Source organism: Siphateles boraxobius, unplaced genomic scaffold, assembly GCF_051911475.1.
Source record: "Siphateles boraxobius isolate OS27281-9 unplaced genomic scaffold, OSU_SipBor_1 66, whole genome shotgun sequence".
Classification (NCBI taxonomy): domain Eukaryota; kingdom Metazoa; phylum Chordata; class Actinopteri; order Cypriniformes; family Leuciscidae; genus Siphateles; species Siphateles boraxobius.
In genome coordinates, this window is record NW_027509193.1 from 6,171,282 (window position 1) to 6,198,689 (window position 27,408).

The 27,408-nt window shown below is 37.5% G+C and overlaps 1 protein-coding gene across 1 annotated transcript in view; it reads left to right on the plus strand.

Annotated features, from left to right (window-relative positions):
- Positions 1-27,408, plus strand: part of ttyh2l (tweety homolog 2, like) — a 44,150-nt gene that overhangs the window by 13,708 nt on the left and 3,034 nt on the right. The window contains exons 3-13 of the mRNA XM_077211804.1: positions 1,368-1,479; positions 5,964-6,184; positions 12,930-13,025; positions 14,808-14,880; positions 20,193-20,262; positions 22,444-22,499; positions 23,063-23,155; positions 23,258-23,350; positions 24,182-24,324; positions 24,399-24,575; positions 24,662-24,740. Coding sequence (XP_077067919.1) covers positions 1,368-1,479; positions 5,964-6,184; positions 12,930-13,025; positions 14,808-14,880; positions 20,193-20,262; positions 22,444-22,499; positions 23,063-23,155; positions 23,258-23,350; positions 24,182-24,324; positions 24,399-24,575; positions 24,662-24,740 — 1,213 coding nt within the window. The remainder of the gene's footprint in view (positions 1-1,367; positions 1,480-5,963; positions 6,185-12,929; positions 13,026-14,807; positions 14,881-20,192; positions 20,263-22,443; positions 22,500-23,062; positions 23,156-23,257; positions 23,351-24,181; positions 24,325-24,398; positions 24,576-24,661; positions 24,741-27,408) is intronic.

Below are 27,408 nucleotides of genomic sequence, written 5' to 3' on the forward strand. Positions count from 1 at the left end.
AAAAACGGCGGAGAAATTTCCCGTCTGAAGTGGACTGTGTCTCTAACATAGGGAATGGGGGTTTTAGATGTTTTGCTGAGATGGACCCTAGAGCTTGACAGTCTACACACATGCTTCTGATGAGGTTGCTTAATGAAGTTGATCTGATGCTGTCTGGAGAAGAGAGCAAACTGGTTTCTGAGCACAGCAGTCTAATAAAGTAAAGCACAATTCTGGAGTCTGCTTTGAAATATTTACTCAGATTTCACATTAGAAGCCACCTCGAGACCAATTGAGTCAAAATGATGAATTTTTAAGTCAAACTGGTGAGCGCACTGTTTATTATGGTAGCAGCTGGTGTCAAATGTGTTTGGGCAACTTGGGCCTGGGAATTGTCTACTCTGTGAAACAAGGGTGCTTCAATATAAGTTAACATGTGATAAGACCTACCCTGGGTAAATCTCTCAAAACTTGTCTCAAAACCTTTTTTTTATTGAAAGAAATTAGTATTTTTATTCAGCAAGAATGTGATCAGAAGTGACAGTAAATACATTTATAATGTTATTTGAAAAGTCTATTTCAAATAAATGCTGAACTTTCTATTCATCAGATAATCGTGAAATTTATTTGATCAAGTTTTCTACAAAAATATTGAGCAGCACAACTGTTTTCAACACTTATAATAATCAGACTATTTCTTGATAATCAATTCATCATGTTAGAATGATTTCTGAAGGATCATGTGACACTGAAGATTGGAGTAATGAAGCTGAAAAATCTGCTTTGCATCAAAGGAATAAATTAAATTTTTAAATATATTTCACAATATTTCTATATATATATATATATAAATATATATTCATTATGGTTGTGTTGGTTGTACTTCTATTAAAAAAAATACGTTTTTTTACTATGATATTGAGGAAAATCATTGAACCACCATTGAGAATAATTGAAATCAGAAAATAAGAATAAATGTGCTTGATGATCATGAAAATATAAAAATAATCTAACAACTTTTACTAAATCAATCTGTAAGACTTAACCATGTTATACTCTTATCATTAGTTCTTCTAGTGTTTAGGAACGATAGTGTCTTGTTTCATTATCTGGTGGTAGTAAGTTGTGTTCGGTCGGAACAAGCTGTTTGGGTAGTTTAGTCCAAATAAAATGATCTTTTTGAACTGAGCTTGATTCTTTGAGGAAGCTGAATTAAAATATGCTATCTCATAAGATGGATACTTTGATTCCTCATCTTTAAAAAACATTACTTTGAAATGTCTCAAAGCTTCACCAAACCGTTTGAAGCAACATGGGAGAATTGTATTGATATGAAACTGTATTTGTAACACAAACTGTTGTTTTGCCTTGATTTGTTTTTCTCACAGTTCAGCGGTGGGCGTGGGTTTCTATGGAAACAGCGAAACCAACGATGGAGTTTACCAGTTGACTTACTCAATGTATAATGCCAATCACACACTGGGTGGCATTGGCAGTCTGGTAAGAGTTTCACTTCTTTGACCTGTCACTCATCACGTCTCATTTCATCGGAATAGCCTGAGGAAGTTTTGTGATTAAAATTAAATCTGAATTTTGCCTGTTATGTGCTGCATGCTAAAAAACTAAGAGTTGGAGCCTCAGGGGCTTTTCGCTGCTGCTGGAATATCATGTGATGAGTGACACACACACACACACACACACACACACACACACACACACACACACAAACACACACACACACACGCAGGAGCGCTGCACTGCTGCAGGCGTCACTTCTGCCACAGAGCTGTAGTCATAAAGTGTCTGTCCCCATTTTAACTTCCAGTGTTTTGAGAAGTTTGAGTTGTTGATTCTAGATCCACACATCCAGCTTGTGTGTCATCCGCAAGAGAAAGCAGTAAACACTGAGAAATTGAAAAGATGAAACAATGCTGATGACCTGGGTCTGTGGTGAAGTAGTGAGTTTGATGTGTCAATTAAACTCGAGGTTCTGTGGGGTGCGGACTGGATCGACTCCATTCCTAGAGCTTCCGAACAATGTTTTTTTTGGGGTGCGGACTGATGGGGCAGTGAACCCAAGGTTACCCCGTGAGTCAGTCCTAGAGCTCCTCCTGTCCGATTTTAGGGAAAAATCTGGTCCATCTGAGACGTCAAATGGAATTTTTAGGCGCGCCGAATAAACACCACAGACACAGTGTCAGAGTAAAACTATATCCAAAATAAAATACACCAGTGATTTGCCAGATGAGAATGTTATTCTATGTATCATCTTTTTGCTACTTTAATTCATTTTACTCTAATTCTCTTTTTATTTCCTTTAATAACTGTTATATATACTGTTATAACTAATTACCCTTGCTTTTTATTTTGTTTATTTTCTATGTAAAGCTCTTTGAATTGTCGTAGTGTGATTATTTGAATTCCTTTTATGTAAATCATTTTGAATAACTATTTCATCCTTGCTTTTATTTTGTGATTATTTATATTCCTTTCTATGTAAAGCACTTTGAATTGCCATGAAATGTGCTATAAATAAACTTGCCTTGCCTTGCCTTGCTTGAAAGAAGACTGGGATTATCTGTTCATCTGCATTAAAGGGGATTAAAAATCTATCTGTATATCCACATCCATGGATGTGCCATGGGAACAGAGAAACAACCTTAACATTAGAAATTGGAATATCGTATAAAACGGTTGCGATTAAAGCACTGTTTCCATCCCATTTGATTAAGAGAACAAAATGTCACTTTCTGGGAAATTGGTTCAACACATCTGTAATAAAAATGGAATTTGCTGCAATTGGGGAAGAAACTGTGGCTCCCTTTTCCTACATCACAAATGGCTTGCATCTCAGAGCGTGTAGACGAATCGCAACAGACTCTGTAATGTTATCTCACGTTCAGATGCCTGGTGTTTGTGAACGCAATCATGTAAGATGCTTCTGGGATGTCATTATACCAAATCTTTCTGATGACAGACTCTGGCTCAGGCATTTCAGAACGATCAAACCAACATTTGAGATGCTGCGATCCGATTGGTGTGGTGGGTAGTCCAGTTATCCTCTGTTGCAAAATCACGTGAGTTTTCTTGTTGTGCATCGGAGGATTTATTCGGTTGATGTGTTTCCATCGTAGTAGATAAGTGCATGTCTTCATATCGGAATAAAATGTTTATCTGCCTTAGTTGAGCTAATACGTTTTTAATGGACATTTTTAGAATTTAAATCTTTTCTTTGTGCTTTAATGGCAATCACTTACAAAAAAAAGGATGAGCTGTAAGAAAGACTATACTTTTTTGAGCCAAAAAGCTGCATTTTTCGACTAATCTCAGTCTTTGTTGGAATCGGTGTAGATTTAGTGACTGGTTTACAAGTTCTTTGCTTTCCCATTAAAAACGTCACTGTGTTATCTATGCCGAGAATACACTGGGTATAGGGCGGTTCTTTGTAATTCACAGCAATGCTATTTATAACGTCCCACAAACAGTGTTTCCTGCAGCATGTCTCAGATGTGAAGGCTGTGTTATTCAACATATGGCAGGTTGAGGCTGGTAAACGGAGCATTTGGCTGGCAGAACAGTTCTCCTCACACAGCCCTGATGTTCATTACCTGTGGTGACATCCTCCTTTCCTCCTATACTCTTCCTCCCGTCACTCTCTCTCTCTTCTAGTGTACCTTTGGCTCACTCGCTTATAATGCATTGCTTCTCGGTTGGGCGGTCATATCTAAATTAGCTGTCTAGAACAGACTTTTCACTGTTTGCTGTAACTAAAACAACATTCAGAATTGTGAGAACAACAAACAGCCCTTGGCTTCAGTAAAATGGCATAAATCCAATTTCAGCTTTAGTGAACGTCTCTTTTAAAATTGAAATGCAAACAGGACCAGTCTGAAGGCCAAGCATGATTGCACAACTGAATTCATGAATGCTGAAAAGTGAGGAGGGAGTTTTCAGAACTGCCAAGCTTTTTAAATGGCTTTTGTCAGTTTTTGCGTGCCAGAAAATAGCTGTTGCAACCGTGAGTAAATGGGTGTAGCGTTTGCCATTTTGCATGCTTCTAACTATATTTCATGCAGTCCACACCTTCCACAATGGCACTGAATCTAATGCATGAATGTTGCTCTTATGCATCTTAATCTTTACAAATCTTAATTACGCTTCCACCATCTTGAAATTATGAGTTATATAGCTATTATTCCAAAGAGGTGCATATTGCATTTCACTGAAACGAAAGCAGAATGAGCAATTATTCCCAAGACTAAGATTTCCCAGAAATGCCACATGGTGGCCTTTAAAAAGAGGGGAAGAAGAGGACAAATTGTTTTTTAGCATGCAAACTCTCAATGATGTACTGATCCATTATAAATGATTTTATGTCTAATAACAAACTTTAAAATGGATACAGGCAATGTGCCATTTAGACAGTCTAGTGAAGCTTATTCTGGTTAAAATAAGATGTCTGACTTAAGAAATGACTAGGTTTTAGGACCTGAACAAAATTATGTTACACTTATACGAGCACTTATACAAGCTATACAAGATATGCGTGTGTTGAGCAGCAAAGTGGTAGCTAATACAAAAAAAATCATAGCAGTCTCCTATAAAGGCTGAACAGGAAAACATGCACTGCTTTCTTCCACAATTGGTTTGATTGTTCGGCATGAGCTCTACCCCTCCCCTCAGGGTTGTGCACCATTCAGTTTTCACAGGTCGATACATTGATGGGTCTCTTCGTAAATTCGGGACAACAACAAAGGCTGTATTGTTCAAAGCAATAAGTGCAGAATATTTCATGGTCATAATTCTGCACCTAGGGAGGCAGTCGAATAGCAGTAATATGTAAAAGGTGACCTGACAAAAGCCTTCTGAAAGCATAATTGATTCTCATTCTCCTCCATCTTCAGTGAATCTATCAGAAACAGTGATTGGGCCTGAAGAAGCTGACTTCAAACTTGTTTGTTACTTAATATTAACAATGGATGGTCAGCCAAAACATCAGCTTACTTCCTGCCATATATCATATTCAGCTTCTTCAGGGTCCTTGGGTTAGGTCCCAATGGCATGTTGGGCAGCATCAAAGGTTTGCCACAGACAGACAGGGTTTTGGGCCAGCTTCTGGATGGTATCCCAGGTGTGGTTAATCTTTTCCATTAATACGTTACAACAAACGTAATGACAAACATAAAACAGAGCATGAGGGTATTGGTTTTTAACCCTCTCACTTTCTAAAGGTTCTTCGGTTACCTTTATTTAGTGAATTTTCGCAGGTGAAATCACATTTCAATAGGCTCAGAAAATCTACCTGAGAGTGAAAAATTTTCCCACACAGATTTCGCAATGGTTTAAGTCACACAAATTTGATGTGTTGGCTAAGAGAAGTGAGTTCCTGTGCATTATACATCCTATATTATAGACAATGGACCTTTTTGCACGCTACATTTTGCTAATGTGGCCATGCCGAGTCATAAAATTTCCATAAATATTTCCATTTTTAGAGCTAGCTGAATCTAATTGTGATTGATGACTGCATTTTGCTGTCTTGTACTGTTTCTTCTAAACTAGCTTCTTTCTGTCCCGTCTAGCCTTATTCTTAATTCTCTGTCCTCAAAATAGGGGTAATTTTCACTTTGTCCAAAACTCATTTTTTAAAAATGTTTAGCTTACATATCCACTTTCTTGGGAGAAACTAGCTCAATACCTGCCAATGAGATATCCCACTTACTTGGGGGATGTTACATTTGCAAAAGTCAGTTTGTCAAGTATGTGTGGACCCCAACATTCTTTCAAATATTTATAATCAAAAAAAAAAAAAATCAGCTTTTTGTCACACTTGCCACTTTTCTTTTTTGGCAATCCCATGATTACCCGTGCATGCCTCCCACTCCCATAGAGAATTAATTGGAAACGGCCATTCATCTCTTCGCCAGCGTGGCACCATTAGCCTGCTAATAGTGATCAGCAATTTTCTTTGCCTCTGCTCTCAGGTGGGAAACTCATTGGGTAGTATGCAGGTCGGGCTGAAAGAGCATCTGGAGCGGTTGGATGAGATATTTTCTCCACGGGGAGACTACACCCAAACCTTGCACTTCATGCAGCAGATGGCCGACAACATTATCCAGCAGCTGACAGCCATGCCAGACACCAGGATGGTGCAAGTGGATTTGGCAGCCATCGCAGACCAAACTGCATTCATAGAGTACTATAGGTGAGCTGCTTTGAGCTGGCGGGGTAAGGTTGGCTTATTTACTTCACTTCGTGCACTTGGAATGTTTTACAACAACATGTCCTATATGTCTCATCAGAGGTCAAAGACAGGTTGGCTCTATTTACTCTTGAGACTGCTGGTGTAGATGTTGGTCAGAAATGTGTCTGAATGTTCCAGATGCCCTTGCTCGTCAAACATGGGACCCTATTTTTCAAACTACTAGCCTTTTCAAATAGGGCTGTGTATCGGCAACAAAGTCACGATACGATATATCATGGTCAATATGGGTCAATAATTTCACCTCAGCAGAATGTGGTATAAAAGCTGTTTATTAAGCACTGCATACTATAGGGCCATTGATAACTATAGACAGTTGCCCTCTGCATTATGAAGGGCCTCTGTAACACTGTATATAAATATGGCATAGGTGTCTTGCTAATATTGGGCACTCCCCACCAGTGTTGGGAGTAACGCGTTACAAAAGTAATGCATTACAGTAACATATTACGTTTTGCTGTAACGCAGTAGTGTAAGGCATTACTAATCAATTTTCAGTAATATTTTACTCGGTACATGTTCGGTAAGGCTTGCGTTACAACAGACTTTTAGTTTTAATTGTAAAACAAACAAAAAAAAAAAACAGCAAGACCGCCAGACATGAACGAATAAAAGATGCAAGTAGCTAAATTACCTGTTCGTGGTCAGTCAATAGCCGCATGTGGTGTCCAAGTCTGTAATTAAAGACTAAATGGCAGCGTCTGATATATTTGTATAGCGATTTATTTTGTACAGGAGTGCCGTGAGGTAATATTTCAGCCTCTGTGCTCGCGCTGGCCAGAGGGCTAATGGTGAAGATGGCATGGAAAAGACTACATTCGCGAGATGGACGTATGCGCATTAGGCTATTCGTTCTGTGTTTTCTTTCTAAACAGTTAGGCTATGTTTATGTGGTATTTTTCATGTTTTCATCACGCAATCATGTTTTTGATGCGGTGGTGACGCGTTCATTTAAGGGCGGCGGCGCTGCCGATAGAGCACCTAAAAGCTGTCACAAAGAACCGGCAAAAGCAATGATTATGAATATGTCAAATATAGCAAGGAGACATGTTGATTGTTTATTAATAAAGTCAAGATGAAGTAGACGATGCTGACTCGCGATCTTCGCAGTAGGCTAGTTAATGCACCAGAGAGAAATGCACATTTCATTTCATAAGCAGAGAGCAGTCTGTTTTCTTTCGTTTTGAATTGTTCTGTTTACAAGTAGACATTTCAATATAGATATATTTTTCAGGTCCGTACAATTAATACAAAACGAAATTCACTTTAAAGAAAGGCTTCGTGTTTTCTGTAAGGTGTCTGTGAAAGTTTTAAAGCAGTCTTTTAGTGCCGCTTCAGAGCGGTCGCGTCCGTAACGGAGAACTGTCACGTCTGTAACATTGTTTTTTCCTCATAAATGCGAACACGAAAAATAAAATAAAATGAATATTTTATGTTCTGTGGAGAGCCAACCCTTCTTCATTAGATTTGTGCAGTGTAATTCACAGAATTACAACAACAACAAAAATCGTTGCCTCCTAAAAGTTAAAGATTTTTTTTGTCACACATGACTGTCGATTTCCCTAATATTAAATATAAAACGCATGTGTAGACTGATATTTTTCTAATGTCTGGACTCCTTTCTGGGAGGAGCCTATGGATGAACAGAAGTTTCAATATTTTGGTATTAATGCATTTTCTGAGAATTTATATAATTATGCCTATATAAGTTTTGACTGCAAGTCTGCAAATGTCATGTCCATAACGCTGGAATTCCCAAATTTTAAATAATTTATCCTCAACTAGTTTTGTGGTGTAGGTCTACATATTTTATAATGTTAAGGGGTGTGTCGCCATTCTGCAGGTTCGTGGATCTGAGTGTCACGATTTCGGTTTCATATCGCATATCGTTACAGCCCTAGTCATTTTAGAATGTTAAGTTCTACTTCTGTATAGTTATTTTGGTGAAAGTAACTCAAAAGTAATACAGGAGTAATGTAACGCATTACAATTCTGAGACAGTAATATTGTAAGGTAATGAATTACTTTTAAATAACAGTAACAAGTAATATATAATGTATTACAGTTTGGAAGTAACTTGCACAACACTGCTCCCCACCAGCTACAATACTCTGATTGTTTTCTTCTTTTTTTATCTCTGTCTCATCATTTATGAGAGACCGCTTTTTCTGGCTTTGTGTTTTCACTGTTACATGGTAGGGTGCGCTATTACGTCTTCTGAAAGAGTACTGAATCTCCTGATCAAAACGCATGTGAAGAAGAAGCAGAAACAAGCGATAGCATATGTAAATAGATGCAAATGTAAACGATCATCAACATTAAACAGCATATAAATCAAAATGATAATGTTACTGAATGAAATGTCAACCTAGAATGAGCTATAGGACTGTGCAAGCTGTTGGGGAGTTGATGGACTCGATCTACTCCGTCTATGTTTTGATCATCCTTCTGAATCCGATCTGGACGTAATCTTTGGCAAAAACCAAGATTTTCTTTTTGTTCAAAATGTTGCTTTTTTTATGATACTGTCTTTCGGAAGCTAGTTATTTTAGTTTATAACTTTTTAAATATGTATTTTTTTCTTACACAATCGCACCGCTTCTCACTTCAGAAGGCCTTTATTAACGCCCCTGGAGCTGTGTTGTGTAAATTTTTGATGGATGGATGCACTTATTTGGGCTTCAAAATCTCATCCTCCATTCACTACCATTATAAAGCTTGGACGAGCCAGGACATTTTTTTATAATATAACTCCGATTGTATTTGTCTGAAAGAAGATAGTCATATAATTCAATTCAATTCAAATTTATTTGTATAGCGCTTTTCACAATACATATTGTTTCAAAGCAGCTTTACAGAAAGTGCATTTCAGATATGTACATAGGAAAAATACAGTTAGTTAATCATGTAATAATTTAGGGCATAACATATTGCCGGCGTTGAGTCGTCTCTTCACAGGCGTTTAGTCATCTTATTGCAGGTGTTGGGGCATCTGAGGTCTCCGTGAGAGGCTGGATACAAACTGGAGCTGACGAACGCTATTTACCTCGGGACTAGCGTCCCGAGATAACAGCAGAAAGGCAGATGGGAAATAATTAGCAGAGCTGCTGTTCATAATATTAATGCATTCGATCTGATTCAACAGTGGTATAAAAGGTAAGACATTATGTGAATGCTTGGCTAAAGAGATGCGTCTTTAATCTAGTTTTAAACTGGGACAGCGAGTCTGAGCCTCGAACAATATCAGGAAGGCTATTCCAGAGTTTAGGAGCTAAATGCGAGAACGCCCTCCCTCCTTTAGTGGACTTAGATATCCTAGGACCAGAAGCCTCGAATTTAGTGATCTTAAAGAACGCGATGGATTGTAGGGCGATAGAAGGTCCATTGAATACACAGGAGCTAAACCATTTAGGGCTTTATAGGTCAGTAGTAATACTTTGTAATTGATACGGAACTTAATAGGTAACCAGTGTAGAGATGATAAAATTGGTGTTATATGATCATATTTTCTTGACCTAGTAAGAACTCTAGCAGCTGCATTTTGCACTAACTGTAGCTTGTTTATTGAGGATGCAGGACAGCCAGCTAATAAAGCATTACAGTAATCTAGTCTCGAGGTCATGAACGCATGAACTAACTTTTCTGCATCAGAAACAGATAGCATGTTACGTAGCTTAGCAATGTTTCTAAGGTGGAAAAAGGCTGTTCTTGTAACATATGAAATATGATTTTCGAAAGACAAGTTGCGGTCTAGTACAACACCCAGGTCTTTTACTGTAGTGGATAAAGTAACAGGACATCCTTCTAAATTAAAGTTGTATTATATAAGGTTTTGTGGGTAGTTTTTTGGACCAATAAGTAGTACCTCCGTTTTATCTGAATTTAATAGCAGGAAATTATACGTCATCCAGCATTTTATATCTTTGAGACACTCTGTCAATTTAGATGAGTTAGTGTTTTCATCGGGTCTTGATGAAATATATAATTGAGTGTCATCAGCATAACATTGGAAATTAATTCCATGTTTTCTTATAATATTACCAGGTGGCAGCATATATATTGAGAATAGCAGAGGGCCTAACACCGATCCTTGCGGCACTCCATAGTCTACTGACGTTACCTTCGATTTTTCCCCATTTAAACAGACAAAATGATAACGGTCTGATAAGTACGATCTAAACCAGCTTAATGCCTGTCCCTGAACACCAGTGTAGTTTTGTAGTCGATCCAAGAGTATTTTATGATCTATAGTGTCAAACGCAGCGCTAAGATCGAATAGAACTAGTATTGAGATACAGCCTTGGTCAGAAGCTAAAAGTAAATCATTTGTAATTTCAACTAGCGTAGTTTCTGTGCCTTGATGTGGTCTGAATCCTGACTGAAATTTTTCATAGATATCATTTTCTTGCAAGAAAGAGCACAATTGAGCGGACACAACTTTTTCTAGTATTTTAGATATAAATGGAAGATTTGAAATGGGTCTGTAATTTGCTAGGTTATTTGGCTCATGCCATATAAACCTAGGATGGCTTGAGGGTGAGTAAATCATGGGGTAATTTTCATTTTTGGGTGAACTATCTCTTTAATACTCATAGATGTGACCCTATTTTTCAAACTTCTGGCCTTTTCAAACATGTGACCCTATTTTTCAGACTTCTGGCCCTGATCCTCAAACATCCGACTATTATTAAAACTTCTGACCCTACTTCTTAAACATGTGACCCTATTTTTCAGACTTCTGGTCCTGATCCTCAAACATCTGACTATTATTAAAACTTCTGGCCCAATTTCTTAAACATGTGACCCTATTTTTCAGACTTCTGGTCCTGCTTCTCAAACATGTGCCCTATTTTCAAACTTTTGGCCTTCTCAAAATGTGACCCTATTTTTCAGACTTTTGGCCCTGCTCATCAAACATCCAAACCTATTTTTCAAACATCTCTCCCTGCTTCTCAAACATGTGACCCTATTTTTCAAACTTCTGGCCTTCTCAAGTGTGTGACCCTATTTTTTTTTTTTCAATCTTCTGGCACTACTCCCCAAACATCTGACCCTATTTTAAAACTTTTGGCCCTAGTTATCAAATATGTGCCCCTATTTTTCAGACTTCTGGCCTTCTCAAACACATGTCCCTTTTTTTACTTATAGCTCTTCTCCTCAAACATGTCCCTTTTTTTTTGTACTTCTCAAACATTTGACCCTATTTTGCATACTTCTGACCTACTCATTTATAATGTAAACATAATGACCCCTTTTCTAAAACTTTTCCCATTACACCTCAGAATGATTGCCATAATTCTCAAACATGTGACCCCAAACTCCTCAAACATTTTGCCCTACTCCCCCCTCACCCTACCAAAATCAATCTGTTTGGAGTTGGAGAACCTTAAAGGTACCACCTCTGGCCTACTTGTTTATCTTTACTGGCACTACCCTGTATCTCATGTGTACTAGGTTGCTTTTGGAGCTGTTAGTCTTGTTGAATTGATTTGTATGTCCTCCTAGAAGATTACATTTCCATTTGTAGACCTGCGCGTTATGAACTTGCAGTGCATGTATTGACAAGTAGCTAGTGTTTCAAACAGCTAAAGGACTGTGCTTTTGAGCAGCAGCGCTCAAACCTCTCTTCCTCCATTACTCATGGGCAAATCTAATCGCCCAACCTCTGGACTCCCTTCCTTGATTCATCATACACCTCTGTCTCCATAAATTTCGCTCGTTCCCTCCCTCTCTTTCTGACTCAAGATATGTAAGCATTTTTAAGTCCTCATGGTGTAGGATTACTGATCGGATTGTGGTTTGCCAGGCATTCCAATAGCACACCAAACCATGTAGACCTTGAATCAATGCAGTACGGTAAATACAGCACATTACATTTGGTTTCAATTTTTTTGTTTGTTCTGAACATTAGTAAGAAAACTGTGCCCTACTTATTAGGCCATTTTGTAAATCTTTTATTTAAATGTTATGAGTTCATTCGACATAAAACCATTTTTCTGAGATCAAACAGTACGTCTGGTCATCGGAAGGAACACCTTCTCAATGTGAGCTGTTTGGCAGATTGTCCATTCTCACATACTAGGCTGAAACTCATGAAATTCTTATGTCTATTTGGTCTGTTCAATTATTAATCATATAGATGGGAAACATACAACGGAAGAATAATGTGAGTGCCATAAACACCCACTTTTAAAGTCATACTTAGAGACCTGCTGAGAGCACGCTCCCACACACTTGCATCACACAAGATGAATATTAATATTAAAGCTGTCAATTGATTTTTTTAAAAATGCAATTGAATGAGATGATACATAGTTTAATTAATCCAATTATATGGAAATAATCACATATAAGCAATGTCTTTTTAGAAAAGCACTGCAGATAATTCTAAGTTATTGTAGACTTTGCAGACTTTGAATAAACATTATAAAAAATGGCTTAGTTAAGTCAGTATGTTGTTTGTTTCCATATCATTGAACATAAGTCTATCATTGGCCTACAGTCCACAGCAATCCATTATGAATAAGAGGGGCATAATTAAGTGCATTATATTTTCATCACAGTTTTTGTTTTAAATAATTCCAATGAATGTACAAAATTAAATTGAAGGGGCCTTATTCAAAATAAAATAAAAACATATGTATTTGAACATTTCCTTCCGTCCTCATCTTTGTTTGCTTTCTTTCAGATGGTTAACGTACCTGCTGCTTCTGATTTTGGACTTGGTCATCTGTCTCTTAGCATGTCTGGGATTGGCAAAGCAGTCTCGATGGCTGTTCGCAGTGTAAGTGTGCTCTAAATATGTACAGTGTAGACACCTGGCTTTGGCGATCCCCTTCGCAGAAGGGAAGTATGACCTTTTATTCTAAACATAAAGTCATTTGATGTCAACATTGAGAGAGGATGAAATATTTACTTGTATGCGCATGTACACAATGAGTCAAATGTCATTTTACCTGTATGTCAGCATGTATATAATACTTTCTCATTTTGAATTGTTTGTTGTTGCAGAGTTGTTTATCTCTGCTAGCTTAAATCCGCTGACATAATCAGACCTCTGTGGAAAGACTCTGAGTGCATCGAGTGCGGTGGTTAGCCAGTCGCCAGCGAGCCCTGCCTTTACTCTGTCTCTCTCTCCGTTGGCCTTATTGGAAGCTCCTTTTGATCTATCCCCACTTACCCCACTAATGCTTATTGATCTCTCTGCCCATGTGAGCGTGCGCTCGCCCTTAAATAATTACTACGTGCTTCCAATCCGCTTTATTGGTGCTTTTAAGGCCATCTTCAGACGAGAAAGGCTGTTTGAGGAAACGTCGGCTCCATTTTCCATGGCCACCAGGGAGCCGTTTACCCCATTCATCTCTGTCTCCTTTTGACTTCCTGTTTACTCACGTGATCACTCACATGCTCAAATGTTTGATCACTTTCTCATTGGTTTACACCTTCATTCATTTGTTTCTTACTACTTACTTATTAAGTTACTTACTTAGGAAGTCTTTTGTAGGTTGATTTTTGAATGCTTCGGTGACTTCAAGAATCTTATCATAATAGCACAACGTAGAGTTTATGCTCATCTGCAGTTGATCAGTGAAACGTTGATCAGTGAAACTTTTGCAATATTCTTAATTATCAACATTATCAACATTATGATATGGAACAACATTCCAATCAACCAATCAGATTTGAGGGACAGTTGATGTCAAGTTTAGGCTTACAGCCAGGGTTAGCTGCTTCTATATCAGTGTTATTCACCATTATTTCCCTCTGATTTTAAGTATAACTTATGGGTAGGATTAGGTTTAGGGCTAAATTTTTTTGACAGGAATGTTGTCCCAGGATCAACAAAATATGTTGATCCAGGAACCAGTCTGTCTTGGCAAAATCATGGTGATCTGAGAGCAGCTACTTAACGTAACAAGGGATTTACTTAGTAACTGGAAGCTTCGTTGATATTCATTTACACAATTTCAAAACATTTTTGTAATAAATTGTGTTTTAATGCAATTAGTATTAGTATCATAGTAGAATTCTACAGGAGACACTGATCTAGATGTACAATTTTTTTTTATATATGCATTATATTTAACAGAATGCTCTATCACAGACCTTTTGGCGATCTTATTATGGGCTAGATTAGCTAAATCTACATATACAGTTCTGTTCAAAAGTTTGGGTTCAATAATTGGTTTTAAATTAATGTATTAATGCTTTTAGTCAGCACAAGGATTCATGATAATAATAAGAAATGCAAATCAGCATATTAGAAGGATTTCTGAAAAATCATGTGACACTGAAGACGTGATTAATGATGCTGAAAATGTATACAAATAGAAAACTGTTCTTTTAAATTGTCATAATAATCACAATATTACTGTTTTTACAATTTGTGGTCAAGTAAATGCAGCCTTGGTGAAAATAATCAAAATTATTTCTTTGGTGAGAATTTTTCAAAAACCTTCACAAATCCTACTGTGCCCAAACTTTCGAACGGTAGTTTATAGTTTTATTTTTGACCCCACATCTAACTGTTATACCTTCTCTTTCTCTCTTTTTGTTATTATTTCAGTATTATGGTGTGTGGGGTACTGACCCTGATCATGAGTTGGGCATCATTAGGAGCGGGCACGGCAATAGCTGTGGTAAGTTACTGCGTTTTCACATATCTGCTCACTTTAAATGCCATTTGATCACTGTGCAGTGACCATATTAGTCACTTCATTCACTGACACTATCCTGGATTTTAATTTTTTTTATTCTAAAAAAATAATGTGTATGTTTGCAAGTGAGGGAAGAGGAGGGGCGTAAGCTGTGTGAAACTCTTAGGAGATTATCAGGGTTCAGTGACTGCATTTGTGTGTCTCGTGGTGCATGCCGGTTTGCAAAGCTGATTACAAAGCCCTGGTCATTTAAATTAGACAGTCCGCTGGCTTAACGGAGGTAAACAGTTTTACTCTCTGTGCCACTAAACTTGCCAATTTACTCACATCTCATGTATCTGTCTTTATCTCTGCATCTCTCAGGCTGCATAACAATGACCGCAAACTCTATTTATTGTTCTGAAGATGCTTTATACTTAGTCTTGACTTGTAATACAGTGATTGGGTTTGCAGTACGTTATGCGTAGGGGCTAAGTGCCTTGTTCTTGATGGATCTCGGGTACTTTACACTTTTCTGAGACACACTTACCTGACATCAAACATGCCACTTTTCATTAGTAGTCCAAATCCTCAACCATGATTCTACCACTATACCTTCACATGAAGAAAACAAAGTAAATGTTGTTTTTTACCTACAAATGCTGCCAGAAAACACTGTAAAACACCATGTGATATTATAAATGTATGTGAGTTCAATAAATTATAGTCATGTAATCGAAAACAAATGAGCAATCAAGCATTGCTGATATTCAGACCAATAGAGTGATTGCAAGTGATATTGCTTATTATATAAACACCACGTTAATATTTCAGTAACTTATATTTCAGCGTTGCCAGTTATTTTTTATTTTTTTTGCTCTGCCTACAAAAATAGTTCCAAATGAAGGTACAGCAGAATGACATTTCAATTCTGAATTCTGAATCGGTGTCTTTGAACAACTCAGTAGGAAAGATTTAGTGACTCACTCATAAAGGCAGTTGTTTCACTCCGGAATCCTTTTTTTTTACGTAGTAACAGAATAACTTACTCATAAAGACATTCACTTGTCACCCCCTACTGCTTTTTTATATTAGGTTCCTGAATATGAGAAACATACACTGAATGCATAAACATATCAATCGTTTAACCCTTTTTAATGCATTCTGGGTCATATCTTGATTAGTTTGGTTCATGGTTTTGAGGATGTAGAAACGTCACTCAATCTGTCCATCTGTTTAATATGACTTATTTCTACCTAGAGATGAATTGAATACATTGTACAGTTTGATTTGATTCACAGCCTGTGTCAACCACAAAATAAACTGGAAGTTTCTCTTTAAAAGTTGATGAGTCTATTTATTTTGCCACTTTTCTAACTAAAATTGCAATGGTATAAAGCCTATGTCAGAAAAAAAAACATCATTGCACTATTGGAGTATAGCTGTGCTGGGTGCAAAACCTGGGTGCAAATTGACGTTTAGAAAAAAAAAAAAAATATATATATATATATATAGATTAGGGCTGTCAACGTTAACGCATGCGATTTTGATTTTTTTTCCAGTTTATCACGTTAAAATATTTAACGCAGCATCCAGCAATTTTTGTCATCCTGTGGCTAACTTTACATTATATGATCCTGTTCTTATTCATGCAAATGCTTTTAAACCATTCAAGTGCGACAAGACAAAAGACAGTGCGCTGCCTGTGAATGTCCTGTCTATGTGACACATACAACGCACAGAAAGACGTGCGCCAGTATCGTGCGCACAGACAGCGCACCAGAAAAGAGTTGTGAGAGAATGAGGCTGCTGTGAGATCCGCGTCATGTGCAGCAGCGGCTGGTCTTAAAGGGACAGCAGCCAATAATGCTGTCTGTCAGTAAAGTTAATCAAAGAACAAATGGAACAGAGAAAATTAAACACTGATCTTGACTAAAGAACTTTTGAAGCTTTAATAAGGATTAGTTTATATTTAATCTATAATTTATGCAGTGCAGACTGTTTGATAACTTCAATTTCTATATATTCTGTACATGTTAGACAGGAAGAAAGGGCTCAGGTAAACATGACATTTATTGTGGGTTTATGTTTGGATTGTTTGAAGTTCACTTAAATTAAAAGTTGTTATATTTTTTTGAAGCTTTCAATTACACTGTAATGTTGAATGGCTATAATTAATGTTTAAAATCGGAGTGAATTTTTTGATTTTTTTTATCCAGACTTCAATAGCTGTATTAGTATCAGTGTTACTGACCTTCATTCATAAAAAGTAAAACAAGTATTTAAAATATACTGTCTTATGTTGTCTCTACATTAATTTGGAGATTATCTGTGAAATTACATTATAAAATATATAAACTAAATATAAAACTATAAAAAAGTGTTTTTAATTGTGAATAATTGTGATTAATCAAGTTCATTTTTCAACCGATTGACAGCACTAATATAGATATTAAGGGTGCAACGGTTCCAATTACTCGTGGTTCGGTTTGTATCTTGGTCTTAGGGTCACGGTTTCAGTACGATTCGGTATGTGCTATGTTTTGGGAAAAATGGACTGCTGTCAAATATAAATAAAGAAAATTAGAACAAATAATCTAAGTACAAGCAACAACACAAATAAATGCAATATAGCAAAGATACAAATAAAATAAACAGTGTTTTTCAGGGTTTGTCTTTTGTTGTTTGATTACCATTAAAAACAGAGACAGCAGGAATAGTAGGCTGCTGTCCCTTTAAGAGATAATGCCCGGATCCAGTACACGCTGAAACTAGACTCAATATTTTTGGGTTTGCATCCTTCAGATGAGTGCGCGTACAATCTTCTCACAGCCCGCTCAAGTTCTCATTCACGTCTTCTGCCTCGTAAATGTTTAAATAGGTGAGGCTTAAATTAGTTTAAACAGATAGCAATGTGTGCTGTTAAGGTCTCACCTGTGCGCACGTTATCAACACCCGGGTGATGACGACATAAATGACGACCTTAGTCGTATTCGAGCACACGCACTCTCATTAAACAAAGTTTACAAAGAGTGAGTGTTTTGTCCATGTTTTGGATCATCGCTGTTGTAATGTATTGGGAACCCAGAATGTGTATCCATGGACAGAAACATGCATTAGTAGAACTCTTGTTTGTCTTACGTGCTGTTATTTTCAATAAACCATATAGATGCGTTGTCAGATTTAAGATGAACCGCGGTGCAAATGCGTGCCGAATGAATACGCTTACGAATGAATTGGCTTAATTTCTTATTTTAGCTTCAGTCATTGAGGAGCTACACATGTGGCAGACCTGAGCTCTACCGTGAGCATGACTGTGATTAGAGTCACAGCCGACACTTCAATCAGGATGTCTGTGGGTAGCAGAACCTAAGACTGCTCAATGAGGGGTCAGAGCAAAGGTCAGGCCCCACGGTAAAGTGGATTACTTCAGCAGTGCTTGACTACATCGATTCCTGAGAGTGGAAACAAGCATTGCAGGGATGTGTGACATGCATGTCTGCATTCATCTCTTTTTTTTAATTCAGATAGAATTTCCTGTAGGAGCCCCAAGTGTACCACCCTGATTGATTCGATTTTGAGAAATAAATAAATTAAGCATTAATAAGGAAATTTAACAGTAAAAATGTAATCAATTGATAAAAAACAAATCAATGATAGGGATAGATAGGAAGCAGTAGGCAAATAAAATATGATTATAAATCACTTTATTAAACATTTTCAGTGATATTTATTTATCTTAAAGTTCCCCCTGTTCTCAATGATTGTATCCCTTAAAAATGATCTTTAATCACCGAAAATACAGATTTCATGCCTTAAAATGGCTTGAGTGTAACTCTACACCCTTGCCTCATTTAGTATACATGGTGCAATGAATATGCAAATGAGCCCCGCCTCCACTCACTCACACCAGCTCAAAGATCCACTCGTTGCCGATCACACGTTGACCTGATTGGTTACAAGGTAGTTTGCGATATCAGAAACACCAATGATTTCAAACCGCGTTTTTGAGACTGTCTTTGGTTCACTGCAGTTTTAAAGAGAAAATACTCAATAATGGTGTTGACTGTAATGAATTTGTACGTGGTTTGTCTTAAAGCATATTAAAAACACCACATAGACATATAAACAACATTAAAAGCTCGATTTTCACCACAGGGGGACTTTAAGAATTGCAGATTAAATGGTTTTCAAATGATCAATGTTTATATTAAATTGTTATTTTTCAATTACTAAATTATCTAATTATCCTTATGGCTATATATCTCATGATTGGTTTAGTTGATTCGTTATTTTTGTTTTGTAATTGATTTTAATGATTTCTTATTGATTTATCGATTATTCAAATGATTACTGAGTTTCCACATTACTGCATGTAGTCTCAAATACATGTAAAATCTAAAATATGCAATGAATTTGGATTTGCTAACTTGGATGTATTTTATATTGGTCCTGGAACGACAACGTTCTGGTCCAACATACACCCCTAGCCATTACCCCAACCCTAACTTTACAGAGGAAATGATTGATAATATTGAGCCATAAAGCCCACACTAAGCCTAATGCTAAAATTAAAATCTGGTTGGTTTTGCCGTCCAGATCTGAATGCATGAATGAAATTTCAGAGCTTTGTCAGAGGGGAGAATTATAAGTGCACAACAATTTAATTAGAAACAATATTTATGACATTTTCCTTTAAGAAAGTTTCAGGTAAAGGTTCGTTCTGTTCGTTCTTGTCGCTGACACCCACTAATTTAAGCTTGGCCATCCACAGATCTTCACAATAGAATTTTCCCCAGTGTGAACAGCTCATATGGTCCTGACATTCAGCAAAGGTCTTAGGCCCTGTTTACACCTGGTGTTAAGATGCATTAGGTCGATCGGATCACAGGTGGATGACGCTAAGTACAGGTGTAAACGGGGTCTGAAATTGTTTGAGCTTGTCACTTTCAACCACTTCCAGACGTAGTCGAAAACACATTTTACCGGATTGCTTTTGCGGTGTAAACGCTCGTGATCGAATGTGTTTGAACAACCACAAAAGGCCGCCTTTCTCTGCCTACTGACCTAATGTCTAAACATTATGGGAAGTGCACTAGCCAGAGAGGATTTAAACTTTGTTGCGCATTTTCTCCCACCCCTTGTATGTCAGAGCAGAAACAAAAGCTGCTGCCCTCCTTATGCTTTTCCGATGTCTACTCTTGCAAATATCAAAACCCAATAAGTGTGAACGCTGCAAAAACATCCACAAAATTATTTGTGGCCTCTCAACATCAGAATTGTCCATGCTGAATTTGTTATTTATTCTGTTCTAGGGCACCAGCGACTTTTGTGTCTCTCCTGACAAGTTCATTGTCAATCAAACCAAAGACTCCTTAAGTGCAGGTAAGTAATATTTACCTCACATGCCTGTGTCCTTTCCACGATCCAGATCTTTTAAACGCAGACATTTTAAAGGCATATTGATCCACTTTTATGCCATTTTATTTATTATAAACGCTGCAACAACATAAAAAGAAATGCCCCATTTTCAGGATACTGTATTTAAAAATATCATTTTGTAAAATCCAAATAAGCTTTACAGATCTTTATTTGAAAGGGTTTAAATAATGTTTTTCATGTGTGTACAATGAAGCAGAAACAATTACTGCACATGCACCAGTGGAACAGTCCATTAGACACTAACAGTTTACAGGCGGAAGACTCAGATACAATGTAGGACACTAAAGAGATCTTTCTACTGACTCTGAAAAACACCGGAAGAAAGATGCCCAGAGTTTCTGATCATCTGCATGAAGATGCCATAGTCCTGCTGAAGATGTGAACAGAGCAATAAACTGCCATGTTCATAATGTAAGACGGTGCTACAGGGATACAGAAAGGACAGCTGATCCACATGTAAGCATATGAATATGAGAACTTGCAGATGTCTTGGTGGAAGTGTGTAGTAACATCTCACTACAAGAACTGGCAGATCTTCTTTGGTCCATGAGGATGAGATGCACTGTAGGACTTAAAGCATCTGGTGGGCTTCTGATATTGAGCCCTCCTTTGTTCAGGGACTCATTGTTCCATTTTTGTTCATCGAATGTTTGTGAAATTTGTTCTGTTGTTCTATCTTTTTATGTTCATACAAATAGTTACACGTTAAGACATCTGCTGAGGGGTCAAAAAAAGAGTTGAAAAGTGGGACGTTTCTTTTTTTGCTGAATTTATTAGTTAAGGTTTCTTGCACCAAAAACATTATTGAGTTTTACAGAATTTTCCGTAATAGTAATTTACATCTACATGTAATTTACATGATTGGTGGCTTAATACTGAGTAGTTATTGTATTTGGGTGGTCATATTGTAATGTTCTCATGATTGAAGTCATAACATGATGGTTTCCAAATTTTGACAGTTCAATTTCAGTTAATAGCACAGTAATTTTGGGTCCGGAATCTCAGCACATTCCTGATAAGGTTTATAAGTGCCATTTTTCCCCTATTTTTTAAACTCAAAAATGAAGCTCAATCTTAAATCCACTATTGTTTTATATCGAATTGTTCTATACAGTGTTTAATGCAATCTGTAATCCTTTACTTAACCTTTTCAAGGGACAGGTAAATAAATGCCGGAAATGAATAACACCCAACAGTGGCTGCAGATAATACGTATTACCATTACTTGAGATGTGCATGAGTACTCTTTAAGTGACGATAATGTAAACAATGATCAGTCATGAGTCAGATAGGGACCTCGTTCTTAATTTTAGAATTACAACAATTTTTAGGCACATTCAGCACTTATGAGAGAGCGCAAGAAATATGAATAAAGACGGAGTGCAAATGAATGCATTATTTTTAAAGAACGTTTCAAGAATTGCACTTTCATTCTTATGAAATTCTTACGCTTTATTTGTATAAATCTCCTAACTTGTTCCTTAAAGGGATAGTTCACCCAAAAATGAAAATTGTGTCAGTATTTACGCACCCTCATGTTGTTCCAACCCCGTAAGACCTTCGTTCATCTTCGGAACACGAATTAAGATATTTTTGATGAAATCTGAGAGCTGGATCACTCCTTCATACTAGTCCATAGGCTTCTTCAGGGATTGAACTTGCCAGCCCCGAAAAGTTATTAAAGACATCGTTAAAATAATCCAGTGACTACAGTGGTGCAATCTTAAGTTTATCAAGCGACAAGAATACTTTTTGTGCGCAAAAAAAACCACAAATAACGACTTTATTTCAACTATTCATTTCCTTCTCTGTGGGCCTCGAGTCAGTTCACTAGTGTAATAGCGTAAGCTTCTGTTGTTGTACGTCACACGCATCACACACATGACCAGCGTCGGCCAATAGTAGCCTACGTGTGACGTAGCTCTACACTAGGAGTGATTCAGCTCTCAGATTTCATCAAAAATATCTTAATTCGTGTTCCGAAGATGAACGAAGGTCTTACGGGGTTGGAACAACAGTGAGTAAATACTGACAGAATTTTCATTTTTGGGTGAACTAACCCTTTAAGAATCTTTTTGTGACTCGGGCCCCTGAATGTCGACTTTGCTTGTGTGTCTCCTGCAGAAATAGTGCACTATTACCTGTACTGCAGCCAGAGTCTTCACAATCCGTTCCAGCAGGTAAATGATTCAATTCCTCCCTGAACTCCTTACACAAGCAATTAACGGAGCTCACAGATTCATTTGACCTCTAATTGAAGTGAATACCCGTGTTAAAGCCATTATAACGTTTCTGTAAGAAAGAAAAAAATCTGCCTGGCTAATTCAATTATGAATAGGCGATATGAAAATTAAACTTTGATCAAAGAGGGTCTCTTTTGTCTGTAGTTTTGGGATGATTCGATTTGTCTGGCTTTCTCGCGTCGCCTGTGGGAATCCTGCGAAAGCTTTTCCACTGATTTAGACATTTATTCTGTGCTGGCTAAGCTCCTGTTTTGGATGATCATCTATTACAGTAAACGTTCTGAGGGGAAGTCATGAAGCAAATATAAGACAGATGTAACCATTAACCAAATTTAATCCCTTAATGAGTGTAAATGCATATCCTCAGCAGGGATTTATGGCCTTTTACTTATCGTTGCATTAGCATTAGCATAACCTATGGCATGTCTGTGTAGTAATCCTTTAGGTCAGAGATCCGACTGCTTTAGCTCACATGTTCTGCTGTTGTTTCTGTGCTGCAGTCTCTGACCATCTTCCAGAGGTCTCTGACCACCATGCAGATACAGGTGCAAGGTTTGCTGCAGTTTTCTCTCCCTGTGTTTCCGACTGCAGAGGTGAGAGTGCTGTCAAAGATAGATGAAATAAAGAGTTCTGCGTCACATTCTGTACCTCCTTTTTCTCCGAACATGATTGATTTCCCCTATGAATCATTTCAGAAAGATCTTCTAGGAATTCAGCGTCTCTTGAACTCCTCGGAGTTCAATTTGCACCAGCTCACCGCCTCGCTGGACTGCCGTAGTCTTCATAAAGTGAGTCATCCTTGTAAAAAGCTGAAAGTTGCTTAACTTAATTTGATGAGTTAAAGCAATGTAAAAACATATGTTGTCATAACTTATTGATCATATACTTTTTTACGTTGTACCTATCAATTATTAAAATTGTATAAATAAAAAATTATTAAAATCAAACTACTTAAGGCAAGACACTACAGGCGTTTTTTTTTTCATGCACTTGTTAATTTTGAGAAAACTTGTAATACAAACATTATTTGTTTTTGATCAAAGCTGAATTTTCAGCATCATTACTCCAGCCTTCAGTGTCACATGACCCTTCAGAAATCATTATAATATGATGATTTGATACTCAAAAAACATTCATTATTATTATCAACATTAAAGAAAACAGAGCCAACTCTGTTTTGGCTGGTAATGTGTTAGTTAAAGGTGCTCTAAGCGATGTCACACGTATTTTTTTGGGGCCAAATTTTTTTTGTCACATACAGCAAACATCTCCTCACTATCCGCTAGCTGCCTGTCCCCTGAACACACTGTAAAAAACGCAATCTCTGCAGACACCACAGGCTCCACAAACGGCAACAAAAACAAACTGGGCAAACCCGCACCACGAAACATAACAAACTGTTCCAGCCAATAACCGACAAGAATTTGGGGGTGGGGTTTGGGAGGGTCTAGCTAGCCTCCGTTTTGTTTGACAATACTTTAAACGTCAACAAGAAGTGACGTCACCTGACATCGCTTAGAGCACCTTTAACAAAAATAACAAAAAAAAAACGTATTCCCATGTGGCGTCTCGCGTTCTGAATAGGCTCATGTTGATCTAACAGTGTGGTGGTTGTGCAGGACTATCTGGAGGCTCTTCTGGGCGTTTGCTATGACGGTGTGGAAGGGCTCCTGTATCTGTGCCTGTTCTCTCTGCTGGCAGGCTGTGCCTTCTGTGCCCTGATGTGTGCCGTCCCACGATACTGGACCCTCATCGCCATCAGGTACCGTTCCTGTTGTGTCACTGCGGTACACGGCATCGATCGATGCCGTTGACGTGTGCTTGGTTGTTCCTCAGGGACAGGGATTATGATGATATGGATGAGGAGGACCCCTTTAACCCTTCGAGGCGCATCAGTGCGTATAACCCCAGCCGAGCTCAAGTTCACAGTTTCTGCAGTTACAGCAGCAGTTTGGGCAGCCAGACCAGCCTTCACCCTCCGCTGCAGGCCACATCCAGCACACCAGAGTACATGTGAGTGTGCGTGTGTGTGTGTGTGTGTGAGAGGGCTGTTGTTTTCTCTCATGCTTGACCCACTTATCTTTCCTCTTCTCCTGCAGGAACCAGTCCATGCTCTTTGAACGAAATCCTCGCTATGAAAACGTCCCATTGATCGGGAGCGGTTCACCACCACCATCGGTATTTTGATTTTTAATCTTACCGACTAAATTGTACTCAATCCTTGTATGTTCGATGAATTTCACCAACTATTGATTTTTAAAAAAAAGTTATTAACTGGTAATTCTCAACTCTATGAGGTAAGGACCTCACAATCTGCACGAGCCTAATAGAAATTCTGGCTTCAAATTAAATCAAAGCAGGGCTGTTTTTAATATCCATTAATAATTTAGCATTAACACCTAATAGTAATTTCTTCATATTCCCTGTCTATCTGTCCCTAAAGGACAAAAATAAAGCAAAGTTTTTAATACTGTGATACATCATGATGTGTATCATATATTTAGGTTGTGGTTGATGTTTAGCACTATTCCATGTTTTTCACAATTCCAGTTTTTTCCGCAGATCATGGAAATAAATTTTAGGTCTTTTTTCTTTTCTTTTTCTTTTTTTGAGTCAGTTATTCCTTAATCACTTATACGCTACTGTGCAAAAGTTTGGGGTTCAGTAAGTTTCTTTTTAAAAATAATAATAATAATGATTTTATTCAGCAAGGGTCCATTAAAGGAATAGTTTATTCTTGTCAAAATATGAACATTTCCTGATTATTTACTCACCCCCTGAGGCCATCCTAGATGTATATGACTTTCTTTCTTCAGCCGAAGAGAAATTAATGTTTGTAAGGAAAACATTCTAGGATCTAATGCAAGTGAACTGGGATCAAATTTTTAACAGTCCAAAATATATATTAAGACAGCTTCAAATGGACCCACACAACCAAATCAGGATATTATAAAGATTTCCGAAGGATCATGTGACACTGAAGACTGAAGTAATGGCATTTAAAATTGTAAGCATATTTTACAATAATACTGTTGTTTTTATGGTTGTTTTTTTTATCAAATAAATTCAGTCTGGATAAGCATGAGATACTTCTTTCAGAAACATTAAAACCTTTGAACAGCAGTGTATATTCAAATAATTATAAAATATAGCAGATATTTTGGCATGAATGAAATCATAATGTTGTGGTACTCATGTAGCTTTGTGTGATTGTGGTGCACATGATCATGAGAACTGAAGCTTTAAAGCAGATATGGAGCATTACTGCCCCCTTATGTTTCATTTTTTCAGTGGAGTATCCATGCAGATAGAAAGGGGAATGAGGAGAAAAATTACTATTAGTTGTTAATGCTAAATTATTAATGAAAATGAATTAAAAACAGCCCTGCTTAGATTTAACTCGAAGCCAGTATTTCTATCAGGCTCGTGCAGATTGTGAGGTTTAAGATGAATCATAAGTGAACGGGTGTAATTGAGAGGATCGTCTTCTGAGTCGTCTAGGTTGATGCATCGCATAAGGCGTAAAACTCATCAAAGGACAGTCTTCTGTCTAATGAACCGATTCCCTACTTCATTTTTAACTGTCAAGACGCTGTATTCACACAGAGATAATTTACAGCTAATTGAGTTCTTTTCCTGTCTTTTATCACATTTGAAGTTATATCCCCAGACATTTAGAAACAGTAAGTGAGCCCACTGCCCTCCTCCCTACCGTGCTTCTGCCTTCCTTCAACATGCCTTTGTCCTCATTTCCATCATCCGACGATATCTTCACCCAATCCATAAACATTCTGTACGTCCTTATGGAAATTTAAGAGCACTGAGCAGTTTTTGAGGTTGTTGTCTTTTGCTTTTATTTGCCCAGATATTCATCAGTATGTTTTCCCGCTCAGCTCTTTTCCTGCACTAATACATCACCTGAAGGCTTGTTCAAACATACAGTGATTTTATTTCTGGAGGTTTCCAGGCATTATTTTTGTATGAATGCCCAATAATGGGCAGAAACACATCATAAAGAGCAGAGAAATTGCTGCCGGTAACTTCTCCATCTTGCAGTCATCCACAGTGCTTTGGGACGTTCGCATTTACAGATTTGGATGTTGTAATTATGACGTCAGGTGTGTTCAAGTCACTTTGGTCGAAGCAAGATGGTGGTTTACCTTCTTTAACAACTACAAAAAAAAAAAAAAAATTTTACTCCTACTAAATAAAGAACAGCCCATGTATTTCAAGGTTTTTTATATATATATATTGGGACGCAACTCTTAATTAATGATTTCAGGTGTTTCAATCAGACCCACTGGTATTAATATTAGCACAAAATTAGCACAGCATTATTTTTCAAATAATTTAACAGCCCGAGTCAATTTATTCTGCTTATACTGCGGGTACCACACCTCAAAACATTGTTCTGATGATGTATTTCAAACACTTATTTGTAGGACTTATTTCTTGCGCATCTCATCTCAAGCCTCCGTTGTTAATTCCAAAATGTCATTTTAGAGCTTGTAACAGAGGCTTGAGCCATTGATCACAGTCAATGCAGTTATTAATGCAGTTATAGAGAGAGAGAGAGAGAGAGAGAGAGAGAGAGAGAGAGAGAGAGAGAGAGAGAGAGAGAGATTAATCGTAAGTGAATTACCTGAGTCAGTCTGTGTGTCTCAACAGTGTTCGGCAGCAGAGTCTCTACTAATAGCGAAACTGTAAGTTAATCTGCTTCAAGAACAGCGCCATCATTAACTCGCTAGTGAGAAATGTCATGTAGCTTTTAAGTTGTTAATCTATTTTTCTGATAAAATCGTCAGAGCTGCGCTGATAAAACGTTACTGTATGTGTGAGTGTGTTA